The sequence below is a fragment of the Colletotrichum navitas genome (genome assembly GCF_030913465.1).
Source record: "Colletotrichum navitas strain CBS 125086 chromosome Unknown LY79scaffold_48, whole genome shotgun sequence".
In the NCBI taxonomy this organism is placed as follows: Eukaryota; Fungi; Ascomycota; class Sordariomycetes; order Glomerellales; family Glomerellaceae; genus Colletotrichum; species Colletotrichum navitas.
The window spans coordinates 1,848-27,414 of record NW_026850594.1 but is presented as its reverse complement, the minus strand read 5'-3'; the positions used below and the strand labels follow the sequence as shown (position 1 = coordinate 27,414).

General features: G+C 45.8%; 7 protein-coding genes across 7 annotated transcripts; 4 read left to right on the top strand and 3 right to left on the bottom strand.

The window, feature by feature from the left end:
• Positions 1 to 1,259: 1,259 nt before the first annotated feature.
• Positions 1,260 to 3,876, top strand: LY79DRAFT_559502 (AMP-binding enzyme). Its single transcript, XM_060558259.1, has 4 exons — positions 1,260 to 1,692; positions 1,765 to 3,014; positions 3,070 to 3,194; positions 3,258 to 3,876. Exons 1-4 carry the CDS (start codon positions 1,596 to 1,598, stop codon positions 3,451 to 3,453), a joined length of 1,668 nt encoding a protein of 555 aa, XP_060412061.1. The 5' UTR covers positions 1,260 to 1,595; the 3' UTR covers positions 3,454 to 3,876.
• Positions 3,877 to 5,377, top strand: LY79DRAFT_559499 (uncharacterized protein). The gene has a single exon (XM_060558258.1). The coding sequence runs from the start codon at positions 4,102 to 4,104 to the stop codon at positions 5,170 to 5,172; it is 1,071 nt and encodes a 356-aa protein (XP_060412060.1). The 5' UTR covers positions 3,877 to 4,101; the 3' UTR covers positions 5,173 to 5,377.
• A 1,494-nt stretch (positions 5,378 to 6,871) lies between these two features.
• On the top strand, positions 6,872 to 7,711 carry LY79DRAFT_519571 (concanavalin A-like lectin/glucanase domain-containing protein; the record flags this gene model as incomplete). Its single annotated transcript, XM_060555156.1, has 2 exons — positions 6,872 to 7,250; positions 7,317 to 7,711. The coding sequence occupies 2 exons, from the start codon at positions 6,872 to 6,874 to the stop codon at positions 7,709 to 7,711; spliced, it is 774 nt and encodes a 257-aa protein (XP_060412059.1).
• A 702-nt stretch (positions 7,712 to 8,413) lies between these two features.
• LY79DRAFT_591713 (uncharacterized protein) lies at positions 8,414 to 8,837 on the bottom strand (the record flags this gene model as incomplete). Its single annotated transcript, XM_060561315.1, has 3 exons — positions 8,414 to 8,639; position 8,703; positions 8,747 to 8,837. 3 exons carry the CDS (start codon positions 8,835 to 8,837, stop codon positions 8,414 to 8,416), a joined length of 318 nt encoding a protein of 105 aa, XP_060412058.1.
• Positions 8,838 to 19,528: 10,691 nt separating this feature from the next.
• LY79DRAFT_519498 (uncharacterized protein) lies at positions 19,529 to 20,645 on the top strand (the record flags this gene model as incomplete). Its single annotated transcript, XM_060555145.1, has 2 exons — positions 19,529 to 19,769; positions 19,888 to 20,645. 2 exons carry the CDS (start codon positions 19,529 to 19,531, stop codon positions 20,643 to 20,645), a joined length of 999 nt encoding a protein of 332 aa, XP_060412057.1.
• A 446-nt stretch (positions 20,646 to 21,091) lies between these two features.
• Positions 21,092 to 22,307, bottom strand: LY79DRAFT_581298 (uncharacterized protein; the record flags this gene model as incomplete). Its single annotated transcript, XM_060560179.1, has 2 exons — positions 21,092 to 21,899; positions 21,988 to 22,307. The coding sequence occupies 2 exons, from the start codon at positions 22,305 to 22,307 to the stop codon at positions 21,092 to 21,094; spliced, it is 1,128 nt and encodes a 375-aa protein (XP_060412056.1).
• A 668-nt stretch (positions 22,308 to 22,975) lies between these two features.
• On the bottom strand, positions 22,976 to 23,849 carry LY79DRAFT_671283 (GDSL-like Lipase/Acylhydrolase; the record flags this gene model as incomplete). The annotated part of the gene is made up of 2 exons (XM_060563894.1): positions 22,976 to 23,706; positions 23,789 to 23,849. The coding sequence occupies 2 exons, from the start codon at positions 23,847 to 23,849 to the stop codon at positions 22,976 to 22,978; spliced, it is 792 nt and encodes a 263-aa protein (XP_060412055.1).
• Between the last annotated feature and the right edge of the window lie 1,718 nt (positions 23,850 to 25,567).

The window sequence follows — 25,567 nt, the reverse complement described above, 5'->3', positions numbered from 1 at the left end:
ACACGTCTTCGCTCTAGAATGTCTTAAATACAGCTTTACCTGTTATAATATAGTATATCGTCAAGTCTAAACTAAAAAGGTCAGTTTGAACTGTTAGTGTTCACTAGAAAGAGCGGTCTAGTGTGGGGAGTGTGGAGGCTACATATCAAGTGCTAGGGCTAATCTTAGTGTAAGAGTTGTCAACAGAGGATCTATAAAAGTTGATGATTTTAAGACAAAGACGATTACCTAAAAGGAAATTAGCTTCTGTAGTGATTTTGTAGTGCTACTACTAGGTGTACCTAGTTGCTACCAGGCTAGGCTGTCTTGATGATAGTACTATTAGATAAGCGTTTGACGTAAGATGTTAAGCCAATTGCAACAAACTTGCCCTTTTGGTTCAAAGATGGAATTTTATTGTTGTGACCGTCTTGCGTGTTGAGAGCCGAGTTTGGTCTTGGAGGGCTTTCGGACATAGCAGGGCGCGAATTTCAGAGGTGATAGCTAAGCCATTACAGTAGCTCAGGTGGGAAAAGGAGGTTAAAAAGACATTAGGCGGGAATGATGCCTGTAGGGGCACATTTGGGAGGCGGTGAAGCAACATTAACCCAGACCGATGCATACATATATGCATCCACAGGCAGCCTCACGGTTGTTGGTCGTCAGGCTGGCCTGTACATTCTCGGACTTTACTGTTTGTCGCTATTAAAACATCAGCATCGTTTTCACTTGTCGAACAGAGCTACCTGACGTGTTGCATCCTCCAAAATCTGATCTCAGTGATTCCCCCGGATCTTGAATCCCATGCAAGAGGCACGGGTGGCAGTAAGAGTTAGTCCGAGGCCTGATGAAAGCTAAAATGGGACTCAAAGCACAGACCGTCTGGGCCTCCTTTTGGCCTGACGAGTTTCACGCAAAGCCAGACCGACACATATCTGGGTTCATGGCTTAGTGAGACGGGGATCCCCCTGCACATCCACCATCAATGACTCTCCAGTCTCCAGTAACCAGAGACATTGCTTCACCCAAAGAACGAGAGACCCCGCAGCCCAGCGACCAACCTGCTCAGAAAAGACGCTACTGGAAGGGTTACCCCAACCAGATAGTGGGCCATGGGAGCTTGACACGTAGACCGTGCGGGCACAATTACCTTGGCCACAGGAGGTAATAATAGTAGTGGCTACTGAGCAGGTCGATGCAGGGGCGGGGAGAGCGGCTTGCTTCGGTTGCATGGTGCGGGCGGCGGAATCGTGATAAACGAACCAACACACGATGCGGGGGAAAAGCTAGCGAAACCCACCAAAACTTGAATCCTTTCCAACTCCTTTCATCTCGAACTATTCGTCTTCTTAGCCGTCACTCATTCCGCGTGCATTAATCTCCCCAGGAACCGGTCAGCCACCTCCAGCCCCGTCTGCTCGCTACAGTGATAGTCCGGCTTGCCCTTCTGCGATCAAACGTGTTCTCTCCCTGTCGGACACAGTCGGGATTGCGATTGAAGCAGTCCCGTTTTCGGCCTATACCCCAGAGTCCAGCTGGCGAATAGGATCGTGTAAAGACATTCGCCTACCCATTGACGCTTGCACCTAGCTTCATCATCATCAACAACACCCAGCATGGCCACGATTGTTGAGAAGCGGGATGGCCAGACCATCTACCGGTCTCCCGATACCATCGACATCCCCAACGTTGACCTGCTTACGTTCCTCTTCGGTGAGCGAATAGTCTCACAAACCGTTTCTCGCCGCAAACTTATTAATCGGCGACGCTGACCGATGTCTACAGACTTACCCAACGAGAGACTTCGTGATGACACAATCCTCCACGTCGACGCGGCTGACCCGTCTCGGTCCATCACAAAGTCACGTCTCGTGAAGGCCGTGAAACAGCTAGCCCACACCCTGCGGCACCGCTACAACATCCGCAACGGCGACGTCGTCCAAGTCATCTTCACCGGCCATTACATGGCCCCGGTCGTCTTCTACGGCATCATGGCTGCGGGGGGCTCCGTCGCCTCTTCCTCCCCGTCGTCTTCCCCGTCTGAAGTTGCCCGGCAGATTAACCTGACGGAGAGCAAGATGGTGATCTGCAGCCCCGACATCAAAGCCCTCGCCGTCACTGGGGGCACGTCAGCCGGTTTGCCAGACGACTGCATCCTCTACATTGGCGACAGCCAAGAGTTCCAGCTGTTCGAGGCAAAGTCCGACAAGCAGCTATCCCTGTCGGGGGAGGAGCTCGACTGGGAACGCGTCACGGACCGGACGAACCTGGAGAACACCGTCGGGTGCTTCATCTACAGCAGCGGCACCACAGGCATGCCCAAGGCGGTCAAGATTTCCCACGCCAACATGATCGCACAAGCCTTGTGCATCACCACGCCGACGATAAAGTACTATCACAAGGACGGGCCGGGGATGAAGTTCATCACGCTCGGCCACCTGCCCGCGGCCCACATCTCCGGCCTCCAGGCCTACATCGTCAACCAGACGTATATGGGAGGGGTGGTCTACTGGATGAAGAAGTTCAACTTTGTCGACTTCATCGAGAACATCAAGAAGTACAAGGTCAACTACATGTTTAGCGTGCCGCCCATCTACCTCATGATCGCAAAATCCCCGCTCGTCAAGGACCACCTCGACAGCGTCGACTTCGCGCTGACGGGGGGCGCCGCGCTAGGCAGGGAGACCCAGGTGGAGGCGCAGAAGAAGATGGGCCGGGGCAAGGCGCTCCTCGCCCAGACATGGGGCCTCAGCGAGACGACGGCCGGGTTCACGCTCCTGCCCCGCCACCTCACGGACGACACCGGCAGCGTCTCGATGATCGTGGCCAACTGCGAGGCCCGGCTGGTCGACGACGAGGGCAGAGACGTCGAGGTCGGGCAGCCCGGCGAGATGTTGTGTCGCGGCCCGATCATCACGAAAGGGTATTACAAGAACGACAAGGCAAATCAGGAGGCTTTTGTGGACGGCTGGTTCTGCACCGGCGACAGACTACTTTTCAAGGACGGCAAGTTCTACTTTGTGGACCGCAAAAAGGTTTGTCCGTCGTGTCGTGGCGGCGAAAGATCCTGTGTAGACTAATACGGCCTAGGAGCTCATAAAGTACAAGGGCATCCAAGTGGCCCCGGCCGAGCTCGAGGCTCTGCTGGTCACGCATCCCAAGATTCAGGATGCTGCAGTCATCGGCGTGGACGGCGAAGGCACCGAGCTTCCAAGGTACGGAGAAAAGATTACTGTGTGTCCCACGGCATCACACGTGCCAACTAACCACTGCAATAGGGCATACGTCGTTGCCGACAAGACGCAGATTTCTGCCGAGGAGATCCAAAAGTGGGTGGCCGATCAGGTTGCGAGCTACAAGAAGCTGCGTGGAGGCGTCGTCTTCATCGATGCCATTCCCAAAAGCCCGTCCGGCAAGATTCTCCGTAAAGACCTTAGAGCATTGGTGAAGCGTGAGGCCGGTGCAAAGCTTTGAGGCAACGAAACTGGTGGGTGTGTGTCACCATTAGATACGTCTTCGTCGCCTGGCCAGGACACACCGAAGCATCTATCCAGTTCAAAGACGTGGAAACCCGGGCCTCACTGTTCGATACTACCAGCAATGCACGGGATAATTGCATTCAGTAATTGACCGGGCGGTGAATCACCGCATCTTTTATTTCACTTCGTGGCTGAACCAAGGTAGCAAGAAATCCAGGCTCGAGTCAATGGGCTCTCTATGAGCGGCATTGGTGACATGATGCGGGCGTTCAGGTTTCCGGGACTGCCGTCCAATGAATGATTGGTTGACTATAAAGTTAAAGTAACGAGGGCCAGCGGTTCAGTCCGTATCTATGATCAACCACAACGTTATATCAAGCCCCGGCGTGAACTCAATACATACTGACTTTGGCCCACGTCTGCGAATCACTCTACCTATCTCCGAAATGAAGAGTTTATAAACAGGTCCATCTATGATGCCGTCCTTCTCTTCCAAAAATTTCTTCCTGGCACTGCTTGGCTGAAGACCGAATCAACAGCAACAAGCCTAGAAGCTCCCATCTTTATTCCTCTATTTTCAGATACCTGCTTGACCTCTTCTGGCCTCATCTCGCTCTTTGCCAACGCCAACAAGACAGCAATAATGGGTCTACGTGCAGCGCTCCGAGGGCTTGTGTCGATGCATGATGAAGGTCGGCTTGAACAGCCCGCCACGTTCTGCCACAACAACAACAACGACAGGCTACTCTCGCCCTACGACAACTCCAAAACTCCATTGGCCAAGATGGGCCACGATACCAGGACCGGAGTACACCTTGGCCAAGCCAGGGTCTACAAAATCCGGGCAGAAAGCTCTTCCGGAATCAGACCCGTTTCCCCGCCAGCTTCCGCTGCGAGGAGCACCACGTTGACAGACTCGTCTGTAATGTATCGCACCGGGACCAACACGCTCCACACCGAGAACCGATACACTTTAGCAGAGATGGCTGCTCGTGTGGCCTTCACCGACCGTTGCGGATACTGCGGATCGCGGACTCGCGTCGTTTCAATTCCTCCCGGTCCCTCGACCAAGGACAAGCCTGTAGTCATCGTCAAGCGGAAGCCTCTTCCAAGCCAGTCAAAATCGGTTCAGGGAAGCAGAGCACCCAGCCCTTTGCGTAGCGCTATTACCACAGACGAGCCTCACTCAGACCCGTCAAGCTGCTTGACTCGCGAAGGCGCAGAGAGGAGCCGGAGTGCTGCGCAAAGCACCCATGTTTCGACACCTCCCACCCCAGGTCACAATGACCTCTCCCGTCGAGTTGCAGACTGGGCTTCCAACACCGCTTCGCACACAACTCTCATTGAGGAGCCCCTGGATACGATCTCCGAAGAAGCGTCTGGCGACCTCCACCAGCGAGTTGCACACTGGGCTTCCAACACCGCCTCGCACGCCACACTCATTGAGGAGCCCCTGGATACGATCTCCGAAGAAGCGTCTGGCGACCTCCACCATCGAGTTGCAAACTGGGCTTCCAACACCGCCTCGCACGCCACATTCATTGATGAGCCCCTGGATATTGTCTCCGAAGAAGCATCTGGCGCTACTATGGTGTCCCCAGTTTGCAGACCCATCAAGCGTAGAGGAAAGGGGAGGAAGAGGAACACCGTCGCCACGAGTCATCTGGCGAGGGGGTCTATGCGATCAGAGGCTGAGCATGTAGATGCAACATGAATGGGACAAGGCTCGGACCATCCGGTTTCTCCTCGGACAGAAGGGTTGAGAAGTTGACCCAGATCGAGTTGGGCTCAACCTCTAGAGCGTCATTTGTTTCTCGTCAATAGTTAAGACTTAGAGCAAAGAAGTTGACGCCTGGACATTTGAATTTCACAAACATCCTCTACTATAGCTGACAGGAAGTGAACTGGCTTGGCAAAAGTGCAACGTTTCATTGTTTGACTATGACAGGTTATTGGTTTTGTATGTTTTCTTCTTTCTCTTGTCTTGGGCGGAACCTCCGCTACGCAATGAATCCTCCAGAAACTACATGTCATATGAGGATTCCGAAAACTGAATAGCCCGCGCGCCTCACAAGGACCAGCCCATATAGCCAATATATGAAGTTACATGTGCATCGTACCCCCCTCATCACGCAGCCTTCAACGCTAGGCAGACAGACTACATCTGGCCAGATCCTCCACCACGACTCACATCCTGACTTGGCGTCAGTCGGTGGCACCGGGGCGAGAACCCACATTTCGGAAGCGAGTGCTACCCTCAAGGATCGCAAGCTTCGTAGCCCATTAGCAAAAGTTCTTGGGTGCGGTACGATCAGATGAACACACCCACACACACACACGCATGTCACCATCAGCCCTGAACCCACCCATGTGCAGTCCCCTTTGGAGGCGAACGCTACTTAGCTTCGAGTATTGATGACCGGTGAGCTTCCTGGTGGTCAGATGCGTTCCAGTGACTACCTACTCTGACGTGAGAAACCACAAGTCAGAAGTGGCCAGTCGGCGAATGCATGGGGCTCCCGACAGCGGAGTCGGGACCATCCGCCAAGGCAGCTCCCGCCGCAGTTCAACATCGATGACAGGGATCCGGTCAGACGCTGCAACATCGCCATCCTGCGCGCACGGCGGGATCCTTCGATGGCATGCAGGCCCATTCTCGTGCAGTAGTTCATCATCCGGCGCCCATCGGCATTGCATCTAGACCGTGTAGAATGTCTTGCCTCATAGTCTCGCATGATGTCGAGTCTTCTGGTGTTTTTGCGGTGGGTAAGCCTCCACGAGGGCTTTCTTCCTGGAAGCCGGTAATGGGTGGAATTCTAGTGTCGATCCAGCCAAGGGAGGCCACAGTCTCAGTGTTCGCATGACAGCGCCACGTCCGTAAACTTAAAATACTACCATCGAAGACCCTTGGAATCCTAGGCCTTGGCTACTCAAGGATTTTCAAGGGTAACCCAAGGTCCTATAGTCGGAAATGCCACCCGGTGGTTGGGGACACGCACGTCACAATGGGCCTGTTCACGATCAGTTTTCGTCCCTTGAGCAGGGCTGCGTGCCCCCCCCCCCCCCCCCCCCCCCCTTTCCATCTGCAAGTCGAAAGGGTGACATTCGCCTCCTCGTAACCCCTTGCATCCCGTAAGCCAGGTCTAGATCCATGACGCAGGAAGTTGGAGAGGGTGCAGCGAAACGAGGTCCAGGCAACAGTGCTCCCTTGGTATCGATCTTGGAGCTGTAACGTGTGTAGGGTACCGCTTCTGAAAGGTCTTGCGATGTATACGAATGGTGAGAAGATGGAGATTTATAAGTAATACCCTTCCTCGCAATGCTATAAGAGATTTATGAACCATTCACTTCATATCAGACATCCAAAAAACCAAGCTGAGATTATCATAAGAGATTATCATACAATATTCACCATGCGGCCCTCATTCTTCACATCTGCAATCCTCTCAGCCACTCCGGCGTTTGCCTTAGTCCGCTCGCCCCAGCCTTCTCTGACCAATGGTCAATACGTCGTTGGAGGTTACGGTTATGCCAACCGAGTGATCTTCGACTTCAAGGGCAAAACCAGCCTCCCCGACGGCTTGTATGCTAGCACCTGGCCTATTGGCGACACTCACAAGTTCGACGCCTCTAACGTCGTAGTTGGCGGAGGCTACATGAACTTGAAGGTCCCCGGTGGCCAGACTGCAATGCCTTACAGCTCCGCTGAAGTAACCACAACCATTAGTAACATGAAGTACGCTTCCGTTCGTACTGTCGCTATCTTTAGCGAGCCCGCTGGTGTCTGCAACGGTAAGCAGAATATCCCTGAACGTGTGGTCAAAGTTATTGAGTAACAATATTCTGACAACGAACCAGGCATGTTCTTCTACAAAAACGACACCCAGGAGACGGATATTGAATGGCTTTCTGATGCGTCGTCCCTGAGCAACCAGGGCACCCGCCAAGTCTGGTTCACCAACCAGGATGCCGACCGGAACGGCGTCGCGACGTCCCAGTCCTTTCCGCCACCTGGTAGCCCTACTACGACCGAGCACGAGTATCGCCTGGACTGGACTCCCGGTCGTGTTCGGTGGTTCGTTGACGGCACGGAAATCTGGAACACCACTAGCGATGTTCCCAGTGCTACCGGTCCCTGGGTCTTCAACAACTGGTCCAACGGCGACAAGGGCTGGAGCGCCGGCCCTCCTGCCACCCAGGCCGACTTCAAGATCAAAGACATTTACATTTACTATAACACCGCCTCCTCTTAGCTCGGATAGTAAAACCTTCTGGTCGGAGTTCAGGGTGAGGTTTGAAACATCTGACCATGATATGTATCAACAACGATCTGATGGTGGTATTGGTAACGAAATGTACGAAGTTATTGATTACGATCTTTATGCTTCAATAGCGTCCTTTGTAACTGAGATAGCCACCTTCGATTTCTTCAAAAGATAGTAAAATGTTAAAATGTTTATCATTGAGGTTTCTGTGTACGGTATTAGATACTTGCAGCCTCATCTATGGATTCCATAGCTCCGCAAGCCTCCACTGACTGCCTATATCAACGGAATCGCAAGATTCATGATTCAGAAGCCAGACTCAAAGTCTCTGTCTCAACCGCTAATTCCATTGGGAATTACTGCTAACTCCTTCCGGAAGACTGTTCTATGAGACTCTTTAATCGTTGATCACCCTCATACTGCTTCAGCGCTGCCTTTCGCCATTCATCCCAATCTTGATCTGCTTAACTCCGCATAGATCTCGGCGAGGCCCAGCCAGACCTTGGTGGTGCCTCCTTGGCCAGGCTCTGATACCATGATTGGTACCTTTAGACAGGATGCTAAAAAGAAAGCTCGCGGCGCCGGTACTTTGGTGTTCTCTAGAAACTTCAGGGTTGTACACTCGCTACAGATCAGATATCCCACGAGACTAGCAGGTAGCCTAACAGCAAAGCCAGAAACTCGCGGCACTCACATAAGCCAGGATGGGGATCCGTCACTAAAGCGGATACGGGCGTGATAGTTGGCACATCCTGTAAGAGAATCTAGACCAACAGCCTTAGAGGGATGTTCGATAACGCAACATTTGTCATCGTTAAGGCTAGAAGCAAGTCTGCACACCGCCTTCTCGTCAATCTGAGCACGAAGGCGGCCTATTTCGTCGATGATGAGTCTTTTATAGGTTGCGTCATCTAGGCTCTGAATACGGTGCCATATTTAGTAAGTATAGTCCTATGCCATATGTTATGGTGGCGCTTACCCTATTATTGCAGTTGTGGAAATCCTAGGACATGTGAACTCTACAGAAGTGCCTACGGCAAATATCGCCCCTGGCTCCAACTGTGCGCGCACTTGGTCTTGTGCAAATCGAGCAGCTAAAGAACCTATCCGTCATTTTCTGATGCTGGGGTGGTGAACGATCAAACCCTGCTACGCAAAGACGTCAAGGCGGAGTGAGATGCAGATTAGAAGTCTTTTGACTCTCCCTCCCGCGTAGGTATCGTTCCGTCATGTAGATCCGTCGGGGTAACGAGGTCGTCCCTTAACTGACATGTTCAGCCATAATATGACAGCCACAGCATCGCCGAGCCAACCAAGAAGCGTCGGCGGCAGTCTAGTCCCCGGAAACAGGTCGTCCTGATGGTCATGAAAAAGGCTGTTGAGCCTGTGAGCTTCGATTGTGATGCCGAGCTCCCTGTTGCACTAGACGATCTTCTATTGCTGATTGAAGACCTAGCTAAAGGCAATGGAATTATTTTACATACTGAGAAGGTTAGTTAAGATCCTTAGAAACCCTCCGTTCTAAGCGAACGTGGTCTTCTGTTTTAAGAAAGCACTATATTAACAACATAATCCAAAACCCTCTGCTGTAGCGGCAGCTGGAATAGTCTTCTTGTCTAGGATTGTTATATAAGGATACAACTAGTACTTTGTTACTATAACGAGGTCTGCAGCAGGCAAGTTGCAGCTATATAGTCAAATCCTATGCAGATCCACCCGAAACACAGAGGGGGTTTACTAGGTTGTTGCTGTGTTACAGTTGTTTGGACAATACTTTAAGAACAAGTACTGGCCGTGGTTCAAGCAGACTATTTTCACTAATGTCTAAAAGGGTTGAGACGCAGCCGAGATGAATGGGTCTTACTAGATGTGAAATAGGTGGCTTTTAGTACGCTATTCAACTTCATGCACCCCACGACGTGCGTGCCAGGTCTCGCGAATAGTACCTTCGTTTGGAGGAATGGATGCGCTTCTCGTTGGGTTTACGTAGGGCGCGACGTGTGGGAGATTCTGGTAGATATGTTCACGTGACACCCGTCCTCCGATACACGGTTGCGTTACAAAATGCAACATAAGGAAATATCTTGATAGCTTTTGGAGGCGTGTTTCTTGGTTCCCATCTACTGCCAACACTAACAATGTTAGTGTTGCGATGTTGACCATCGCGGATAAATATCGGAGTTATCGGGTTAACCCCGATGACTCATCACCAGCAAATCCTCAGATATTCAGCCATAGATTCTCCAAGGATTCGTAGACAATAAGTTAGTTATTCAACCAACTAACCCATAATAATTATCCTTCTTTTCTTTACGCATAATAGAGAACTACAGTTACCCCTATTATTTATTAATTACTACTAATATATATAGTTAACTATATTAACCTATCCCTTAGTGTTACTAACACTAATTAGTAGTTAACTTCACTGTTAACTACGTAGGTTGACTTTACTGTCTAAACTATAGATTAGTAAGGACCACAAGAAGAGGTAATTATTACTAGTTAATTATTTATACACCTAGAGTAGGCAAGTACTAAAAAACGCCTCTATAAATACCCTTACTATAATAGTTTATACTAATTACCTATTATAATAGGTTAATTAATAGATCTATAACTAGTCCCCTTAACTAGTAGAAACCTTATTAATTTATATCTATTATATAAGCTTTATTGCCTTTAGAGAAGCACTTTTAACTATAAAAAACCCCTTACTTTATATGCCTATAGCTAACTAGTAATTATTTACTATATCCTATTTATTATAAGCTCTTTAGCTTACTAACTTCTTTTTTCTATATATATACTTCTTCTACTAACTAATAGCGTTAATAAGTTACTAATATAATAGCCTATTATTTCTCTTCCTTTTGCTAACTAATAGCGTTAATAAGTAGCTAATATAATAGCCTATTGTTTTTCCCTAAGTTATTTACCTACAAGAGTGTGTTTTTCCTTAGCTGTTTATACTACTAGTAGTAATCCCTCTAATAAATATATACGCCTTCTAGTCTACTAGAAGAAACACCTATATTTAAGAGGTTATTAAGCTAACAGAGGGCAATAGTAAATAATACTACGCCTATAAGTAAAAGACCTAAGCTAAGATAAGTAAATATAATAAGCTTATAAGTAAGTAAGGCTCTTAGGTTACTACACCTTTGCCTATAAAGCAACAAGAGGAAGTTTATAGTAAGTATAATATACTACTTAATATAAGGCAGTAAGTAGTAGTAATTAATAATATATTTACTATACTTATTAACCTTATATAGTATATCCTCTTATAGTAATAAGGAAAAGACTATATTAAGAAGTTACTAACTAACCTTATAAGTAAGTAATAAGCTTTTACGCTTAACACTATTACTATATTTTATATTAGTTATTATAAGTACTATAACTATATTAGTAGTAAATTACTTTACTACACCTATAAGGATTTTAGTAAATAGTCTATAAATAACTTTAAGGTAATTAACTAGAAGGTCCTAATAAGCCTATGTAACTTCCTTGTTAATTATAGTATATAGGTTAACTATAGTAAACACTTATTAATTACTTAACGTATATTTAATACCCTTTAACAAGAGGAAGGCGCCTACTAGACTAATAAGATAATTACTATTATTAAAAGATTATTATATAACTTTAAACTATACCTTAAAGACCTTAACTTTATTAAGAATATTAGAGGTTATAATATAATCTTATATAGTAAAAAGCTAGCTAAAGTACGCCTATTACTAGTAATTACCTATTAGACCTCCTATAATAACCTAACTTTTACCTTGCTACTGCCTTTGTTAACGCTAAAACCTTATATAATAGCTAAAATTAATAGCCTATATATAATAACTACTATACTACTATAGGAGCTTTTATTAACTATAGTAATATTAATAGTAACGTTAAGGCTAATACTAAAGTAAATAAGTAACCTTATAAAGATATACTTTAATAACTAGGCTATAAAGTACACTAGTAGCTAGTATAAGACTATTAACTTAAAATTACTATTGTTCTATAACCTTTATGTCTAGGTAGAAATAACATAAGACTACTATAAAGCAGTAATTTAAGTAATACTTTAAGGTAAACTACAAGAGTATTATACTTTTACCCTCTACTAATAGGCAGGTAATTTTAACGCTCTAATAGTAAAGCTTAAAGAATAATTTAAAGGTAATAAGGTACACTTAGCCTATATTACTAAGCTTTACTATATATTATTTAACTTAATTACCTATAAAAACTATAGTAAGAATAAGCTTAAAATCCTTAAGTTACTTATTAAAAGGGTTACTAAGCTAGTTAAGGTAACTACCTACAATAGCTTGCCTAAGGATAAAGATTATTATAAGTGCCTTATTACCTATTGCTATAGTATACCTAAGTACACTATAGCTCTCCTTAACCCACTGGCTATATTCTACAGCCTCTGCGCGCAACTGCGCAATAAAGTAGTAAATACCCTACTTTACTATAAGCCACCTGCGCAATACCCTATAGACAAATCCACCGCAGAGGATAAGCAATTTTAGGTTAACTATAAGTATAATAGTAGCTATAATAATTACGCTAATCTATAGTAAACACAAGGTTCTTTATAAAGTAACTACTATCCCTTTAATTATAAGTAGACCTTATTAACCCCTTAGTAGACCTACCCCTACTTTTACCTCTCACTTTTAGAGATATATAATAATACCTTGTTTTAGAATACTATTTTATTAGTAACTACTACTAATTTTAATATTATTACTAATATCCTTATTAAAATCTATAATATCTAACTTTAATACCTCTATTTATAGCACTATCTACGTAGAGGTGCTACTAGAGGACCTTGCTGTTGCCTGCCTAGATAACTACTGCCTAGAGTAGTGTAATAACGCAATAATCTGGCCTAATAAGCCTCTAGCAGAGCTAGGCCCTCTAGGCTCCTTTATCCTGTTTAAAGTGCTAAACTAGTAGCCTAAAGTCTATAGCCTATTAGATATTAATACTCTAGTTAACCTCTTCCTTTGTTATATACCCTTATAGTTAATCTAATAGTAGGTTAATTAGACTAATATAGCACTATTATCTAAGGCTAGCCCCTATTAAAGAAGCTTATAAGTGTATTACTAGTAAAATACCTCTACTAATAAAATATATCTCTTCTTAGGTATTTTAATTTATATAGGTATATACCTTAAATCTTAAGTAACAAGATATTAGTTAACTTAGTAGCAGAGAGAAGACCTATTATACCTATATATATGCTTTATAACCTAAGACTACTTTTAATAGCTCTATACCTAGCTCTAGATATTTAACCTTTCTAAGTTTTTAACTTAAGGGCTAGTAACCTAAGGGCTAGTAGGCTAAAGCAAGGCCTAGATGCTAGACGTATACTAGAAGGTTAACTAATAGTTAGCCTATATCTAGGTAACTAGAGATTACTTCTATATAGCTAGCTCTAATCTTACTGTTAATAAGGTAATAGTCTAATTTATAGGCTAGAGCTAGGAGATAATAACTATCTTAATAAAGCTAATCTTGACTAGCTTTAAGGTATAGGTGCTTGCTTAATCTAGGTACTCCCTCTGGTGGCTTTAGTATATATATAGAGAAGGCCTATATAGGCTTTTTCCTAAAGCTCTATATCTGGCTAGCTAACTAGTAGACTAGGTAGCCTAGCTTACGCTAACGTAGTAGGTAGTTATAGCCTTTTTTGCCCTACTGCTAGTAGTAATATATTATGTGTTTCTAGATAACCTTTTTACCTTAGTTTAGCTCTTCTAGGCCCTCTAGAGCTAGTAAGTTAAAGCCTTTAGTATATACTAGAAAAACAGTAGTATTAATACTATACTTATTACTAAGAAAAGTATAAAGGGCTAAGGGATCCTATAGGGCTAGATATACTTTATTCCTACTACTAATAGGCTAGTATATATCTCTAAACTAGATTAATATATAAATACCTATACTAACTAGTTTACTTTCTTATAAGTTAACTAAATTACCTAGAAGGATAATGCCCTTGTGCTTTTCTTTTTAATAGTATATAAAGGCAGCTAGGTAGACTATATAATTTAGTAGTGCTGCTGGCTAGCCGGCAAGACAGTAGCTAAGTAGACTACCTAAGAGGTCTTTAGCCTAGACGCCTAGAAGGACCTTCTAGTCCCTTGGCTAATAGACAACTATAACTACACTATAAATAGGGTAGATATTACTAACTATATAAGGGCCTTATATTACTTTAACTACTATATACATTAGGGATTTTAGTAAGCTATTACTTAGACCTTCTTACTTAAAGTTATTATTATAAATACCTTCTTTCTCTAGCTAAGAGGAAACCTAAAGTAGCTAAAAGTTATAAACTAATATTAATAGTAGTAACTGCTTTCTACCTAGCTTATTTAATAGTTTAGACTATTAGTAAAAGGTTACTAGGCTTTACACTTTTAGTAATAGTCTTATAAATAGAATACCTTAGTTTAATTATTAGACTACTAGTAAGGGTTACATAAGAAGGCTTTACCTTGCTCCTAGTGTAGTACATAGCCAAAAGCTACTTTATTTAGTAATATTTTATAGTAGTAGAAGACATAGCAAGGCTACTTTAACTATAAAGTACTATTATATAAAGGTAGAGATTATTAGTACCTTTAGCATAGGTAAAACGCTATATAGATAGAAGTACTCTAAAACTACTGGCTTTTAGACTTAAATACTATAGTCTAATTTACTTTACCCTGCACAAGAGGTTAATAAGGTCTACTTGTAATTAAAGAAATAGTAAAAACCAGTATAGCAACAAATTAACTAAGAAGTGCTTTATCTATAGTAAGCCTAGTTATTAGTTAACTAAGCACACTAAAGAAGAGCAGTAATCTTTGTTTAACTAGTATAAAAGCACCTACTTTACATAAGCCTTACTAGCTACCTTTAACTACTTTCTTTTTAACTACAAAGGTTATAATATAAGTTATCTCTAAGAAGTAAATAATAGTAATAAACAACCTATTAGTAATAATAATAACTATATAGATATAGTGTTCTTTATATCTACTACCTTCTTTATATAACTGTTAATTAATAGCCTAACTGTGTTTTCTAAGTTATATAACTAGGTAACTACCTATGTACTTACTTATAAGAACTTACTAGAGGAGCCACTGCCTAGTAAGACTATAAAAACTAATAAGATATTTACACTTAATAAGCGCTATTTAGTAGTAACTTTTTATAGCATTATGCCTAACACTAGTATAGCTAAGAAATTAACTACTAGCTATAAGTAATACTTTACCCTTTAGTGCTACTTAGGCAAAAAGATACCTATAGATACTACCTAAGTAGGTAAAGTAAGTATTTACTTTAATAGCAGTAATTACTTTAAATCCCTAGGGGTAATTAATATACCTATGCTACTTAGTAACCTTGTTTTTTATATAATAACTACTAATACTCTATTTCTCTTTTACTTAAAGGATATAGACTATTATAGTGTAAAATTTAATAACCTTACTAACTAGCTAATCTAAGGTAATAACGTTATACTTATTATTTACTAATTTAGCTACCTATAGATACTTCTATAACTACTAGAGAAGAGTATTACTAGGTAACACCTAATAGATAGTAAATTACGCTAAATCTACTAGTAATTTAGCTACTTATCTATTTAATAACTTTATAAGCTACTTAAATAGGCTAAAGAAAACACCTTCTTCCTGTTAATTAAAGCTATTAACAAGTACTACTACTACTACTAATTACACTCTAAAGCCCTAGTTACTTTAAATTTATACTATATAATAATAACAAGTTTAACTATAAGATCCTTGTTAATATAATATATTTTAATAGTAATAAACTAGTACTTTATATAGTTAATATAGCAACAGTGTTTAACGTAGTAAGATTCTTATAATCTATTACTATAGAGTATATATAAGAGGCACTATAGATATACTAGATTAATATATATCTTAGCCTACCTAATTAGATAATAACTAACACTAGCCTAAATTTTTACTTTAGTAAGTTTAAATATACTGCCTATAGGTTATTTATTAAAGTAAAGGAAGTGTCTATTAAAGCCTATTATAGTATTAGTAAAGTTAAGTACTATTATATACCCCTTTACTATACCTATAAGATTATTTATAAAGAAACTAGCGCTAAACCTAAAGTTGCCCTTTAACTTACTATTAAAGTAATTAATAATACTACTAGCCTAGATAGCCTTGTCCTAACTCTCCTTGTTTTTAGTGTATACCCTAAATAACTAATAAGTTACTACCTACTATAACTACTGTATAGTGTACTAAAGTAATTAAAAAGTAATAGCTATAGTACACTAAATCTACGTAAAGTAATAGCTTTATAAAGTACTAGCTATATATAATAGCCTAGATTTAACTAATACTATTACTTTACCTCTTTAATCCTTTATCTATGTATAGTGTAAGAAATATAGCTAGTAAGGCCTATTTTACTTTATTACTAATAATAGTACTACTTACACTATTAATTTACCCTATAGCCTATATAATTTTAGGATTACTATAGTAAAACCCTACTATATAGAGGAAGGCTAACTAGACCTCCCTACACTAGATAAACCTACTAGCTACTCTGCGTAAGCAAAAGATAATCCTATATACACTATATAAGCGCAAGAAGACCCTATAGAGATACCTAACGCTAAAAGGGAAGTGTATAATACTATTATTATTAATAATAAACTACTATAATAACGCTATAGTTACCTATAAAAGAACCTAATACCTATGTTCTTTATAGAGATATACCTTACTATAACTATAGTGTTCTTAACTATAAAAGAGGAGGTAGACTATACACTTACTGTTAAGCTATATAAAAAAGGGATTATTACTATACCTAGTAAACCCTTTAAAGAATCTAATAAGGCAAAGGTAAAAGCCCTTGTTAACTATAGTGTATTTTATATTATTATCTATAATAAGAAATCCTATAGTAACACCTATGTGTTTAAATTATATATAGTCTATAAAGTAAAAGATAAAAACAAGTAGCCTTATAAGAAATTATAGCTTATTATCTAAGGCTATATAGATAATAATAAAGAAATAATTCTTATATAGTTACCTACTATCTAGTAAATAGCCTAGTAATTAATCTTTACCTTAGCCCCTTTACTACTTTAATATAGATTTCTCCTCTAGTTATATAATATTACCTAGGTATATACCTAATTAGTAACACTATTAAATTATATTATTCTTACTTACTTACCTATATAAATTTACTATTTTTACTTAGTAAATATAATAATAATAGTAACTAAGCTATTATATAGTATTATAGAGGTAGAAACCTACTAGTAGGTAACTTATAACTACTATTATAGAGAAAATCTCTAGATAGATTTATTAACCTTTAACCTTTACCTATTAATATTATTACCTAATAATAGTAACTTTAGATTAATTAGTATATAAATAGATAATATAATTAGCCTTATAGATAGTAAATTCTCTACTTATAAAGAGAAGGAGCTTAAGAAGGCTACTTTTATAGTAAAACCTAAGTAGTTACTTATAGCTAATAACTTTATTACCTTTAACAGCAGTATATTATTTATTACTACTAACAGTAAGCTTACCCTTTATTAAAAAGGCTAAGGTAAAAAGCTTTAACTTATTAATAAGAAATTACCTACTGCCTAGTAAGATTATGTCTAGTAATATATCTATAGTGCGTATATTACTTTTATCTACTAACCTAAAGCCTACTTTAACTATTTAGTTACTACCTAACACTAATTACCTATAGTAAAAGAGATTAAAGCTTTAAACTACTAAATTAAATAGTAAATTAATAACCTTAACTATAGCCTATAATTCTTACTAATTAACCTTATAACTACTAAGCTCTTTATATTTATTAATAGCTTATTTATAAATAACTATAACTTTACCTCTTAACTTAGCTTTATTATAGTCCTTACTAATAAATAAATTATTAAGTAACCTACTACTAATAGTAAAAGCTTTAAATTAACTAGTAATATTATCTACTTTAGCTTAATAAAGTATAAAAGAGTTATATATAGTGTGTTTACCTCTAAGGTCTATAGGATAGTTACTAGCGCTAACGTTGCCTATATAATTAGTACTACTCTTATAATAATTACTAACTGCCTTAAGCTACTATAAATACCTATAATACTTTATACTAACTTATACTTACTTTATAAGTGCCTTATAAAGCTTAGTACTATAAAGGAGAAGTAACTTATAATAGATATTATAGCCCTTTGCTAGTTATATAAACGCTATAAGATTTTTAAGATACAGTGGATTTATAGCAGTAATAACCTAGTAAATAGATTTATAAAGTTATTACTAAATAATACGTTAAAGAAGCTAGTTAGTAATAAGTAGTTAAAGATATAGATAAATAAATAGGTTTCTTATATATAATAGACTATATAAGCAAAAAGTATTAAACACTTTTTAGCTTCTTGTTTTTTTTATTGTGTTTTTTAGCTATTCTTTTAGATATAAATAATAGGGGATTTCTAGCACTATAGAAAGTTACTAGTGTTATAATGTTGACTATTGCGGATAAATATTGGAGTTATTAGGTTAACCCTAATGACTTATCACCAGCGAATCCTCAGATATTTGGCTATAGATTCTCTAAGGATTCGTGGATAATAAGTTAGTTATTCAACTAACTAACCTATAATAATTATCCTTCTTTTCTTTACGCATAATAGAGAACCACAGTTACCCCTATTATTTGTTAATTGCCACTGATACGTACGGTTAACCGTATTAACCTATCCCTTGGTGTTACCAACAGTTAGATGTTAGATTCAGGATCATAGAAACTTGGCAATATGGACCTCCCTTGGTTCCTTGGTGCCAATGCAGCTATTGTGCCGCAATGTCTCACCGCGCAACCACCCTAAAGCCACCATGTAAACGGCACCCGATGAGCATTCCTCCCGACATATCAGTGCGTTCGGCTGAAAAAAAAAACAGCTCTCACGAGCTTGGCGGTGATTGGTCTCTCGCTGCTCTGTCAAGGGGCAGGCCGGACCAAGAGGTAACATGGAGAGACAGAGAGCAAACAACAGGGTAACGCAGAACCCCAGACGCACTAATACCCGGCCGGCGTAATTACGGGTGCCCGCGTGCAGCCGGTGGAAAAAAGACCACGGTTCCTGCTTGAAACCGGCATCGGTGCCACCACAAGGAGAGGAGAGGGCCGGTCCCTGATGTCGAAAACGGCGCTGACATCATGGGATAGGTTCCGGAGAGATATGCATTTTCGAAAGAAGATGGATGTGGTTCAGGAGCTAAGGCGGTTTATCAAATCGCCAAGCCCGTGTCAAGTTGTCTCAACCTTTTGATAGAATATCAGCTCAAGGGGGGGAGGGGACAACGTCCATCAGTTTCTGAGGGGTTGATGAGAGGAGATGTTCCTGCACGGGACCGGTTGCAAGCTCGCGACACCCAGCCTTGGCAACATGTCTCCCCGGCACACATTCCAGTATAAAACACCGACCCATGCCATCATAATAAGGGTGCAAGGGATAGATACTTATCCACGCCCCCCCTTCGGCTCCCTCTCCCTCTGTGATTTTACCCAGCCATCGTGCTTTTTTCGACAACGCAGGCTTGAACCGTTACGTTTCTCAAACGTTTTTTCCTTCGTCACGCTTCAGGAAGAAAATCGGTGGGATAATCAACGGAACAGACGGCATTCGACACTCGTTTGCGGAGGGAGGATGCGGGAGGACGAAACATCATGAGCGCGCCGAACCCCTTCATCGCGAACGGAACCTGCTTTCACGGGCCCGGCGAGGCGGTGGACGAGTGGCTTCCCTGCGGCAACGTCGTCTTTGGCGACAAGTCCTGCTGCCAGGCCGGCGACATGTGCCTGTCGAGCCGCGCTTGTTACAACGGCCGCTTCGGAATCACTTACCTCGCCGGCTGCAGCGACCCCGAGTATCGCCACCCGAGCTGCCCGGACAAGGGCGCATTAAGTGGTACGTTTTCATCGTGATGGGGGGGGGGGGGGGGGGGGGGCAGAGAAGAGGCGAAAAGGGAGAGACCTTTCCCGAGATGTGGGATGAGCTGACGAGACAAAACCCCCCGACGGCTTAGACCAACCGTGGGCCGGCCTGGTGTACTGCAACGGCACGTCGGAAGAATGGGTTGCGTGCGAGCAGTCGGCGCGGCCGACGACGCTCACGTCGGCCGACGCGTGCTGGTGCCCGCAGACGTCCCGCACCGTGGCCTTCGCCGACGCGGCGACGCTCCGCAACGTCGTCCAGCTGCCGACGGCGCTGGGCGGCAGCGTCATATGGCAGCCCGGCTTCGTCCCGATGCCTACGCAGCCAAGAGAAGAGGCCACGCCGGCGGCTACTCCGACGAGCGGCCCGACGACGACGACGACGACGACGACGTTTGCGACGATTGCGACGATTGCAACGACGACGGCAGCCGGATCGAGTTTACTGCCGCAAGCGACAGGCACCGGGACGAGTCCGGACGGCGCAAACACCGGGCTGACCACGGGCGGCACGGTCGGCGTTGCCGTCGGCGCCGTCTGCGGATCCTTATTCTTGATCGGCGTCATCATATACCTGTGCCATGAGTGGCGCAGGTCTCGGAATGGACCGCCGGCGGAGCGGGACCACGCGGAGATTAACGGGGCGGGCCCCGGCCTCGTGGGGTGGAAGCCGGGCTTGCGCAAGTCCAGCGCGAGGACGGAGCAGACGGCCGAGCTGGAGTCGCCCGGCGCGGCGCGGCCCATGTCGGAGCTGGACAACACGCAGGTCGTACGGCACGGGTTCCACCACGACGGGTTCCAGGCGACGGGGACGAGACCGATGGGTCCCATTGCCGAATTGCCCGGATGATATGTTGTTGTTGTTGAAAACGGGGGATGGAGGAGGGCTGGGTTTCCAGGAAAAGTTTGGAGCACATAAACTAGATGATGTTGAAGTCTCGATCTACTGTAGACGGACACGAAAGACCGATGGATATAATTGATGATGAGATGGGGCTAACGCACGAGTTCGCACTACTGTATAAAGTGAAAAAACCGCCACAGACATTGTCAGATCGATCTCGCAAGTTCATAGGGCCAGTGACGCGAGCCTAGCAGACGTTGCCATTCGGCTTCACATCTGAGGCCCCGGGATGCTAGAAAGCAGGTTACGCCGGAAGCCGTCCTGGCCTATCGCGTAGAATAAACTGGCCAATATCACACCAGTCTCATGAAGAAAGTTGACCTAGAAAAGAACACCGTAACCCGAATATCCGAGCCTCGGCACGGATCCTAAGATATGCCTTCCTCTTCACGCTATTTGGTCTTCTTCTCCGCTTCAACCTCCTTCTTCTCGCCGAGGTTCTTCAGCGCCCCGACATCCCGTTCCCAAACGACGGCCAAGGCGGCGCCGCAGGGCCCGACGACGGGGCTCCACATGACCAGCTTCCCGAGGTCCGACACGGCGCCCCTCGCGCCCTTGCGCCGGTAGGCCATGTACACGACCCAGGTCCAGGTCGCCAGGGACGCGCAGTACATGTCCCACTGCAGCATGCCCAGGACCCCCTTCTCGAGCGACGCCATCTTGGCCCTGGACAAGGGCGACGGCGGCACGAACATCTGCTTCAGCAACGCGGCGGTGGGCTCCGGGGCCCCGCCCGAGGCCCGGAAGGCGTAGCCGAGCGCGCCGCACGAGATCAGGGCGACGACGGGCAGGACGCGGGCGTAGACCCTGCCCAGCTCCCTGCTCGTGAGGCTCCACGCCGCCGCAGGGGTCCCGGCCCGGGGCACCGCGCGCAGGAAGGCGACGGCCCGGGAGAAGGCGAGCTGCGCGATGCCGGTCCACAGCGGGAAGGCCTGCCAGGCGGCGAGGAAGATCTCGGACGTGCGCGGGGCGATGACGCGGGGGGGCGGCAGGGCGGCCAGCAGCGTCGGCAGGCCGGCGCCGAGGGTCACGGACCAGAGCACGGCGCGGGACTGGACCGGGTCGACGGAGATGGCGGCCGCGAAAGCTTCCGGGCTGACGGCGTGCGGAATGGCGGACGTGTAGGTGTGGAGGAGGAAGTATATGGGCAATGTGATGCCGATGGTGCAGAGCTGCCACACGAAGCCCCAGTAGGTCGTGCTGCGGGGCATGTTCAGTATTGTCAATGGCGGCAGGGATTCGTAACAGAAAATAAAAAAGAATAAGATAAAATAAAATAAAAACTTACTATGAGATCAGCCTCCCCCGGTTACCGGCCCTCAAGCCTTCCAGCTGGACGATGACTTGCAGCGCCAGCATCTGGCCGACCATGAAGACGCAGAAGAGGGTGAGAGCAGGGTCCTTGCCGGTAATGATGGGCTGGAAGAAGCGCACGAGCATGGTCAACATGCTGTCCATGGCCTTGGAGGAGGTGAAGGGGATGGGCTTCCCGTGGAGCTGCTTCTTAACGATGCTGGAGAGGCCATTGGCGATGGAGCGGTCATTGATGGCGACCTTTGCGAGATAGAAAACGGAGGCGAAGACGGTCGTGAACACGGCTTGAGACATTTTTGCTTTCGAGCATATGGGGGGGGGGGGAGGAGATGATGCTATCGAGATTGAGTGTTTGAGGAGAGCGGAGAGGTGAGTCGAGGTGTGCGATGGTCTGATCGGAACAATGTATCCTCCCGGCTTTTCTTGTCGCATACACAACTAGGATAAAGTGGGGGGACCCCCCCGGTTGGAAAGATGTTTCAAACCGTCGATCAGCTGTTACGACCACCTTCGTCTGATGATGTGTCCGCAAACAAGCTCGGGGTAACGAGTGAGTGAGTGAGTGTAGCCGTTGGTGGGTGGAGAGAGAGAGAGAGGAGGGGAGGGAGGGACCGAGAGAAACATCCACTTCGGTCTTCTTTACTACGCAAACTCTATCCTCCGAATGGGACTTTCCGCTGGCTACGAAGCTGGGATGAAACTGTTTGTTTGTACGGTGTGTGATATCTGATGGGTTATGGACGTTGAAACTATAAACATTGAAGCCTTTTTGGGGGTATCCCCCCACCAGAACCCTCCTCCCAACGAATCTTTTTTTTAATATTATTAATGTAAAACCAAGGATTAATGGCAGTGCACATGGGAGTGCGTCTTTCACCTGGCGGCCGTTTCTATGCGCCCGATAATCTCGGATACGCGGCGATGCGGGTTATGATGTAGTACAGAGGCGCCGTCTTTGACAGTCAGCGGCTGGCCTTGCTCTCGGGCAGCGGCTGGGGCGCCTCGAGCCAGCCGCGCGACGCGGCGTCCTTGATGCTGGCGAACCAGATGTTGGCCATCTTGACGTAGCCCGCGTCGTTCGGGTGGGTGCCGTCGACGAGGTCGCTCGCCTGGGGGCCGGCGGCGGTGTGCATGTCGGCGAGCACCAGCTTCTTGGACAGCGCCTGCTGCTGCTCGACGAGCGCCCTGTACTGGTCGTTGACGCGCAGGACGCACGCCTCGGTGGCGTTGTTGCCGTTGACGAGGAGCGTCGAGAGCACGACGGTCGCCCGCGTCGAGGTGGCCCAGAGGTAGTCGAGCATCTCGAGCATGCGGGCGCCGGCGTTGTCGGTGTCGTAGTTCTGCGCGCAGTCGTTGGTGCCGGCGTTGACGAGGACGAGGTTCGGCAGCGTCAAGGGCACCGAGATCTCGGCCTTCTCCAGGACCTCGTCGATGCGGAAGCCCGGCCAGCCCTCGTTCGCGTTGTTCGCCATGGTGCCGTTGGGGTGGGAGCCGACCATCTCGACGGGGTTCCCGTCGGCGATGAGCAGGTTGCGCAGGGCCTCCCGGTAGCCGTTGCCGTCCGTGGACCTCAGGCCGTACGTGATGGAGGCGCCGAGGGGCATGATGCGGAGGGAGACGTTGCCGCCGACGAGGATGTTGAAGTCGACCCTCCGGTGCACGGCCGGGGGTTGCCAGGTGGGGACGGCGCACACTTCTTGCGGGTTAGCAAGCCGTCGTCGTCATCGTCGTCTTCGGGGGAGCATGGGAGGTGTCGGAGGCGGAAGAGATCATACCGGCAGTGGCCGAGGCCAAGAGCGTGGCGGCCCAGCGGAGGAGGGCACCGTTGGAATGCATAACGGAGTTGGTAGAGAGATCGGTACGGGGCTTCGACAGAGAGGAACGGCACAGGATGGAGCTTCACGATGAGACACCTGGGCAATGGAGCGGGCATATTAAATAGGCACAAGGCCCGGGAGGACGAACAATATGCACATCGCTGGGGAACGGGATCGCCTGGCGTCAGGGACGCCCCTTGCTTGCACTGCACTCTTGCTTGCACTCGGCTCACTCTATTTCAGGGAAGGCCCCTTCAGATGGATCCGATGGGGCTCATTGGGATGGATGATTGGGATTCACATCAAGCATGACACCAAGCTACGCAAGCAAGGACGCGGGGTGGTCAGACAGGGGTGACAAGGCTAGTCGGCGTACGTACGCTATGGATGACACGGCACTTGATCATCTACCCTCTTAGTGTAAGGTCGCACATAGACACAACGATGTGGCAGGCCAAGGGCCGCGGGATGTGGGAGCCGGGACTTGGGCAGATGTTCCAAGGGCAGAATTCACATCTCTCCACGCCGCTCCCCGCATGACTAGAACAGCAGCTGTGGGTTCATGGCTACGCACCCGGGTTCCAAAAGAATGGCCGGTCTCCTATACCACCTACCTATCTACCTTTTACTTTATGGATGTGGTTGGGACCGGCCATTCTTTTGGAACCCGAGTGCTGCGTAGGTAGTAGCCCTCTAGGAGCTGAACACAACACAGCTGGCAGTAGAAGCAAGCAATGTTGTAATATCCCCGGGTATAACCAAAGGGTGGAAGAGCGGAGTATGCCCCGGTTGACGCAGGAAAAGAGACTTTGTGTCCCGCATTAGCCACCTGCCAACGGTTTCAGCATCTCCCCCATTGTGTGTCTGTCTACCACCTCGCTTGTTTCTCCCGAGTCACGGCCGTACTCCGGCTCTTGTTGAACACGGCCGCCAGTGAGTTTCCCACTCGGAACCACTGTGATCCTGGAGGATGACTAGCACTAGAGGGATGTGTCTGAGGCGGGACATAGACCATGAGGCCAACGGATTGGGAACCCTGTGAGTGAGATTTTGGTTCGTGGAGGAATCCGGCAAAACTTGTTGGCCTACAAGACAGACAGACAGACAGACAGACAGACAGAGACAGAAGAAGAAGAATCCTCGTGCTGTTTTTGGCGTCATCCCGTCGGGCTTCCCGTAAGAAACTTCCCATCCCTGCCAGTACTGACTGTCAGACGCTCAGGAGTCCTTTTTCTCCGAACCCTTGGTCCCAGCAATAATTTCCCGACGGGCTTCTCGGTTTCATCTTTAGCAGACACAGCCGCGGTTCTCCAGCCTCCTCCGGCCCCCCGTCATCAGTTCCTACTGACTCACGCTGACTCCACTGGCCGCTATACTGTGTATGTATGTAGCACAGTCCGTCCCGCCGTGTTGAGGGATTCGGGCTGCTCTTGTTTTTCGGGACTCCTGCGTCAGCATCTGTGCGTAGTATCTGTTCCTGCTCTGTTCCTGCATCTCTCTGTCTCTCTCCCTCTCTCACGCCGTTGCGGCTGTTGGGATCCCCGTACCCGAGGCCCGTCGCTGGACGGAAAGGATTCCCCCCCCTCCCCCAAAGCGGATGTTGTTTGCTCGGTCCATAATCGTACTACCGTACGCACTCGTGAGATTCGTCGACCACTAGTGAGTCGGCTAACGGCAATAGGTATCGTGGCCGCTGTAAGAGGTGTAGTGTGCTAGCAGAAACAGGGATCTAGATGT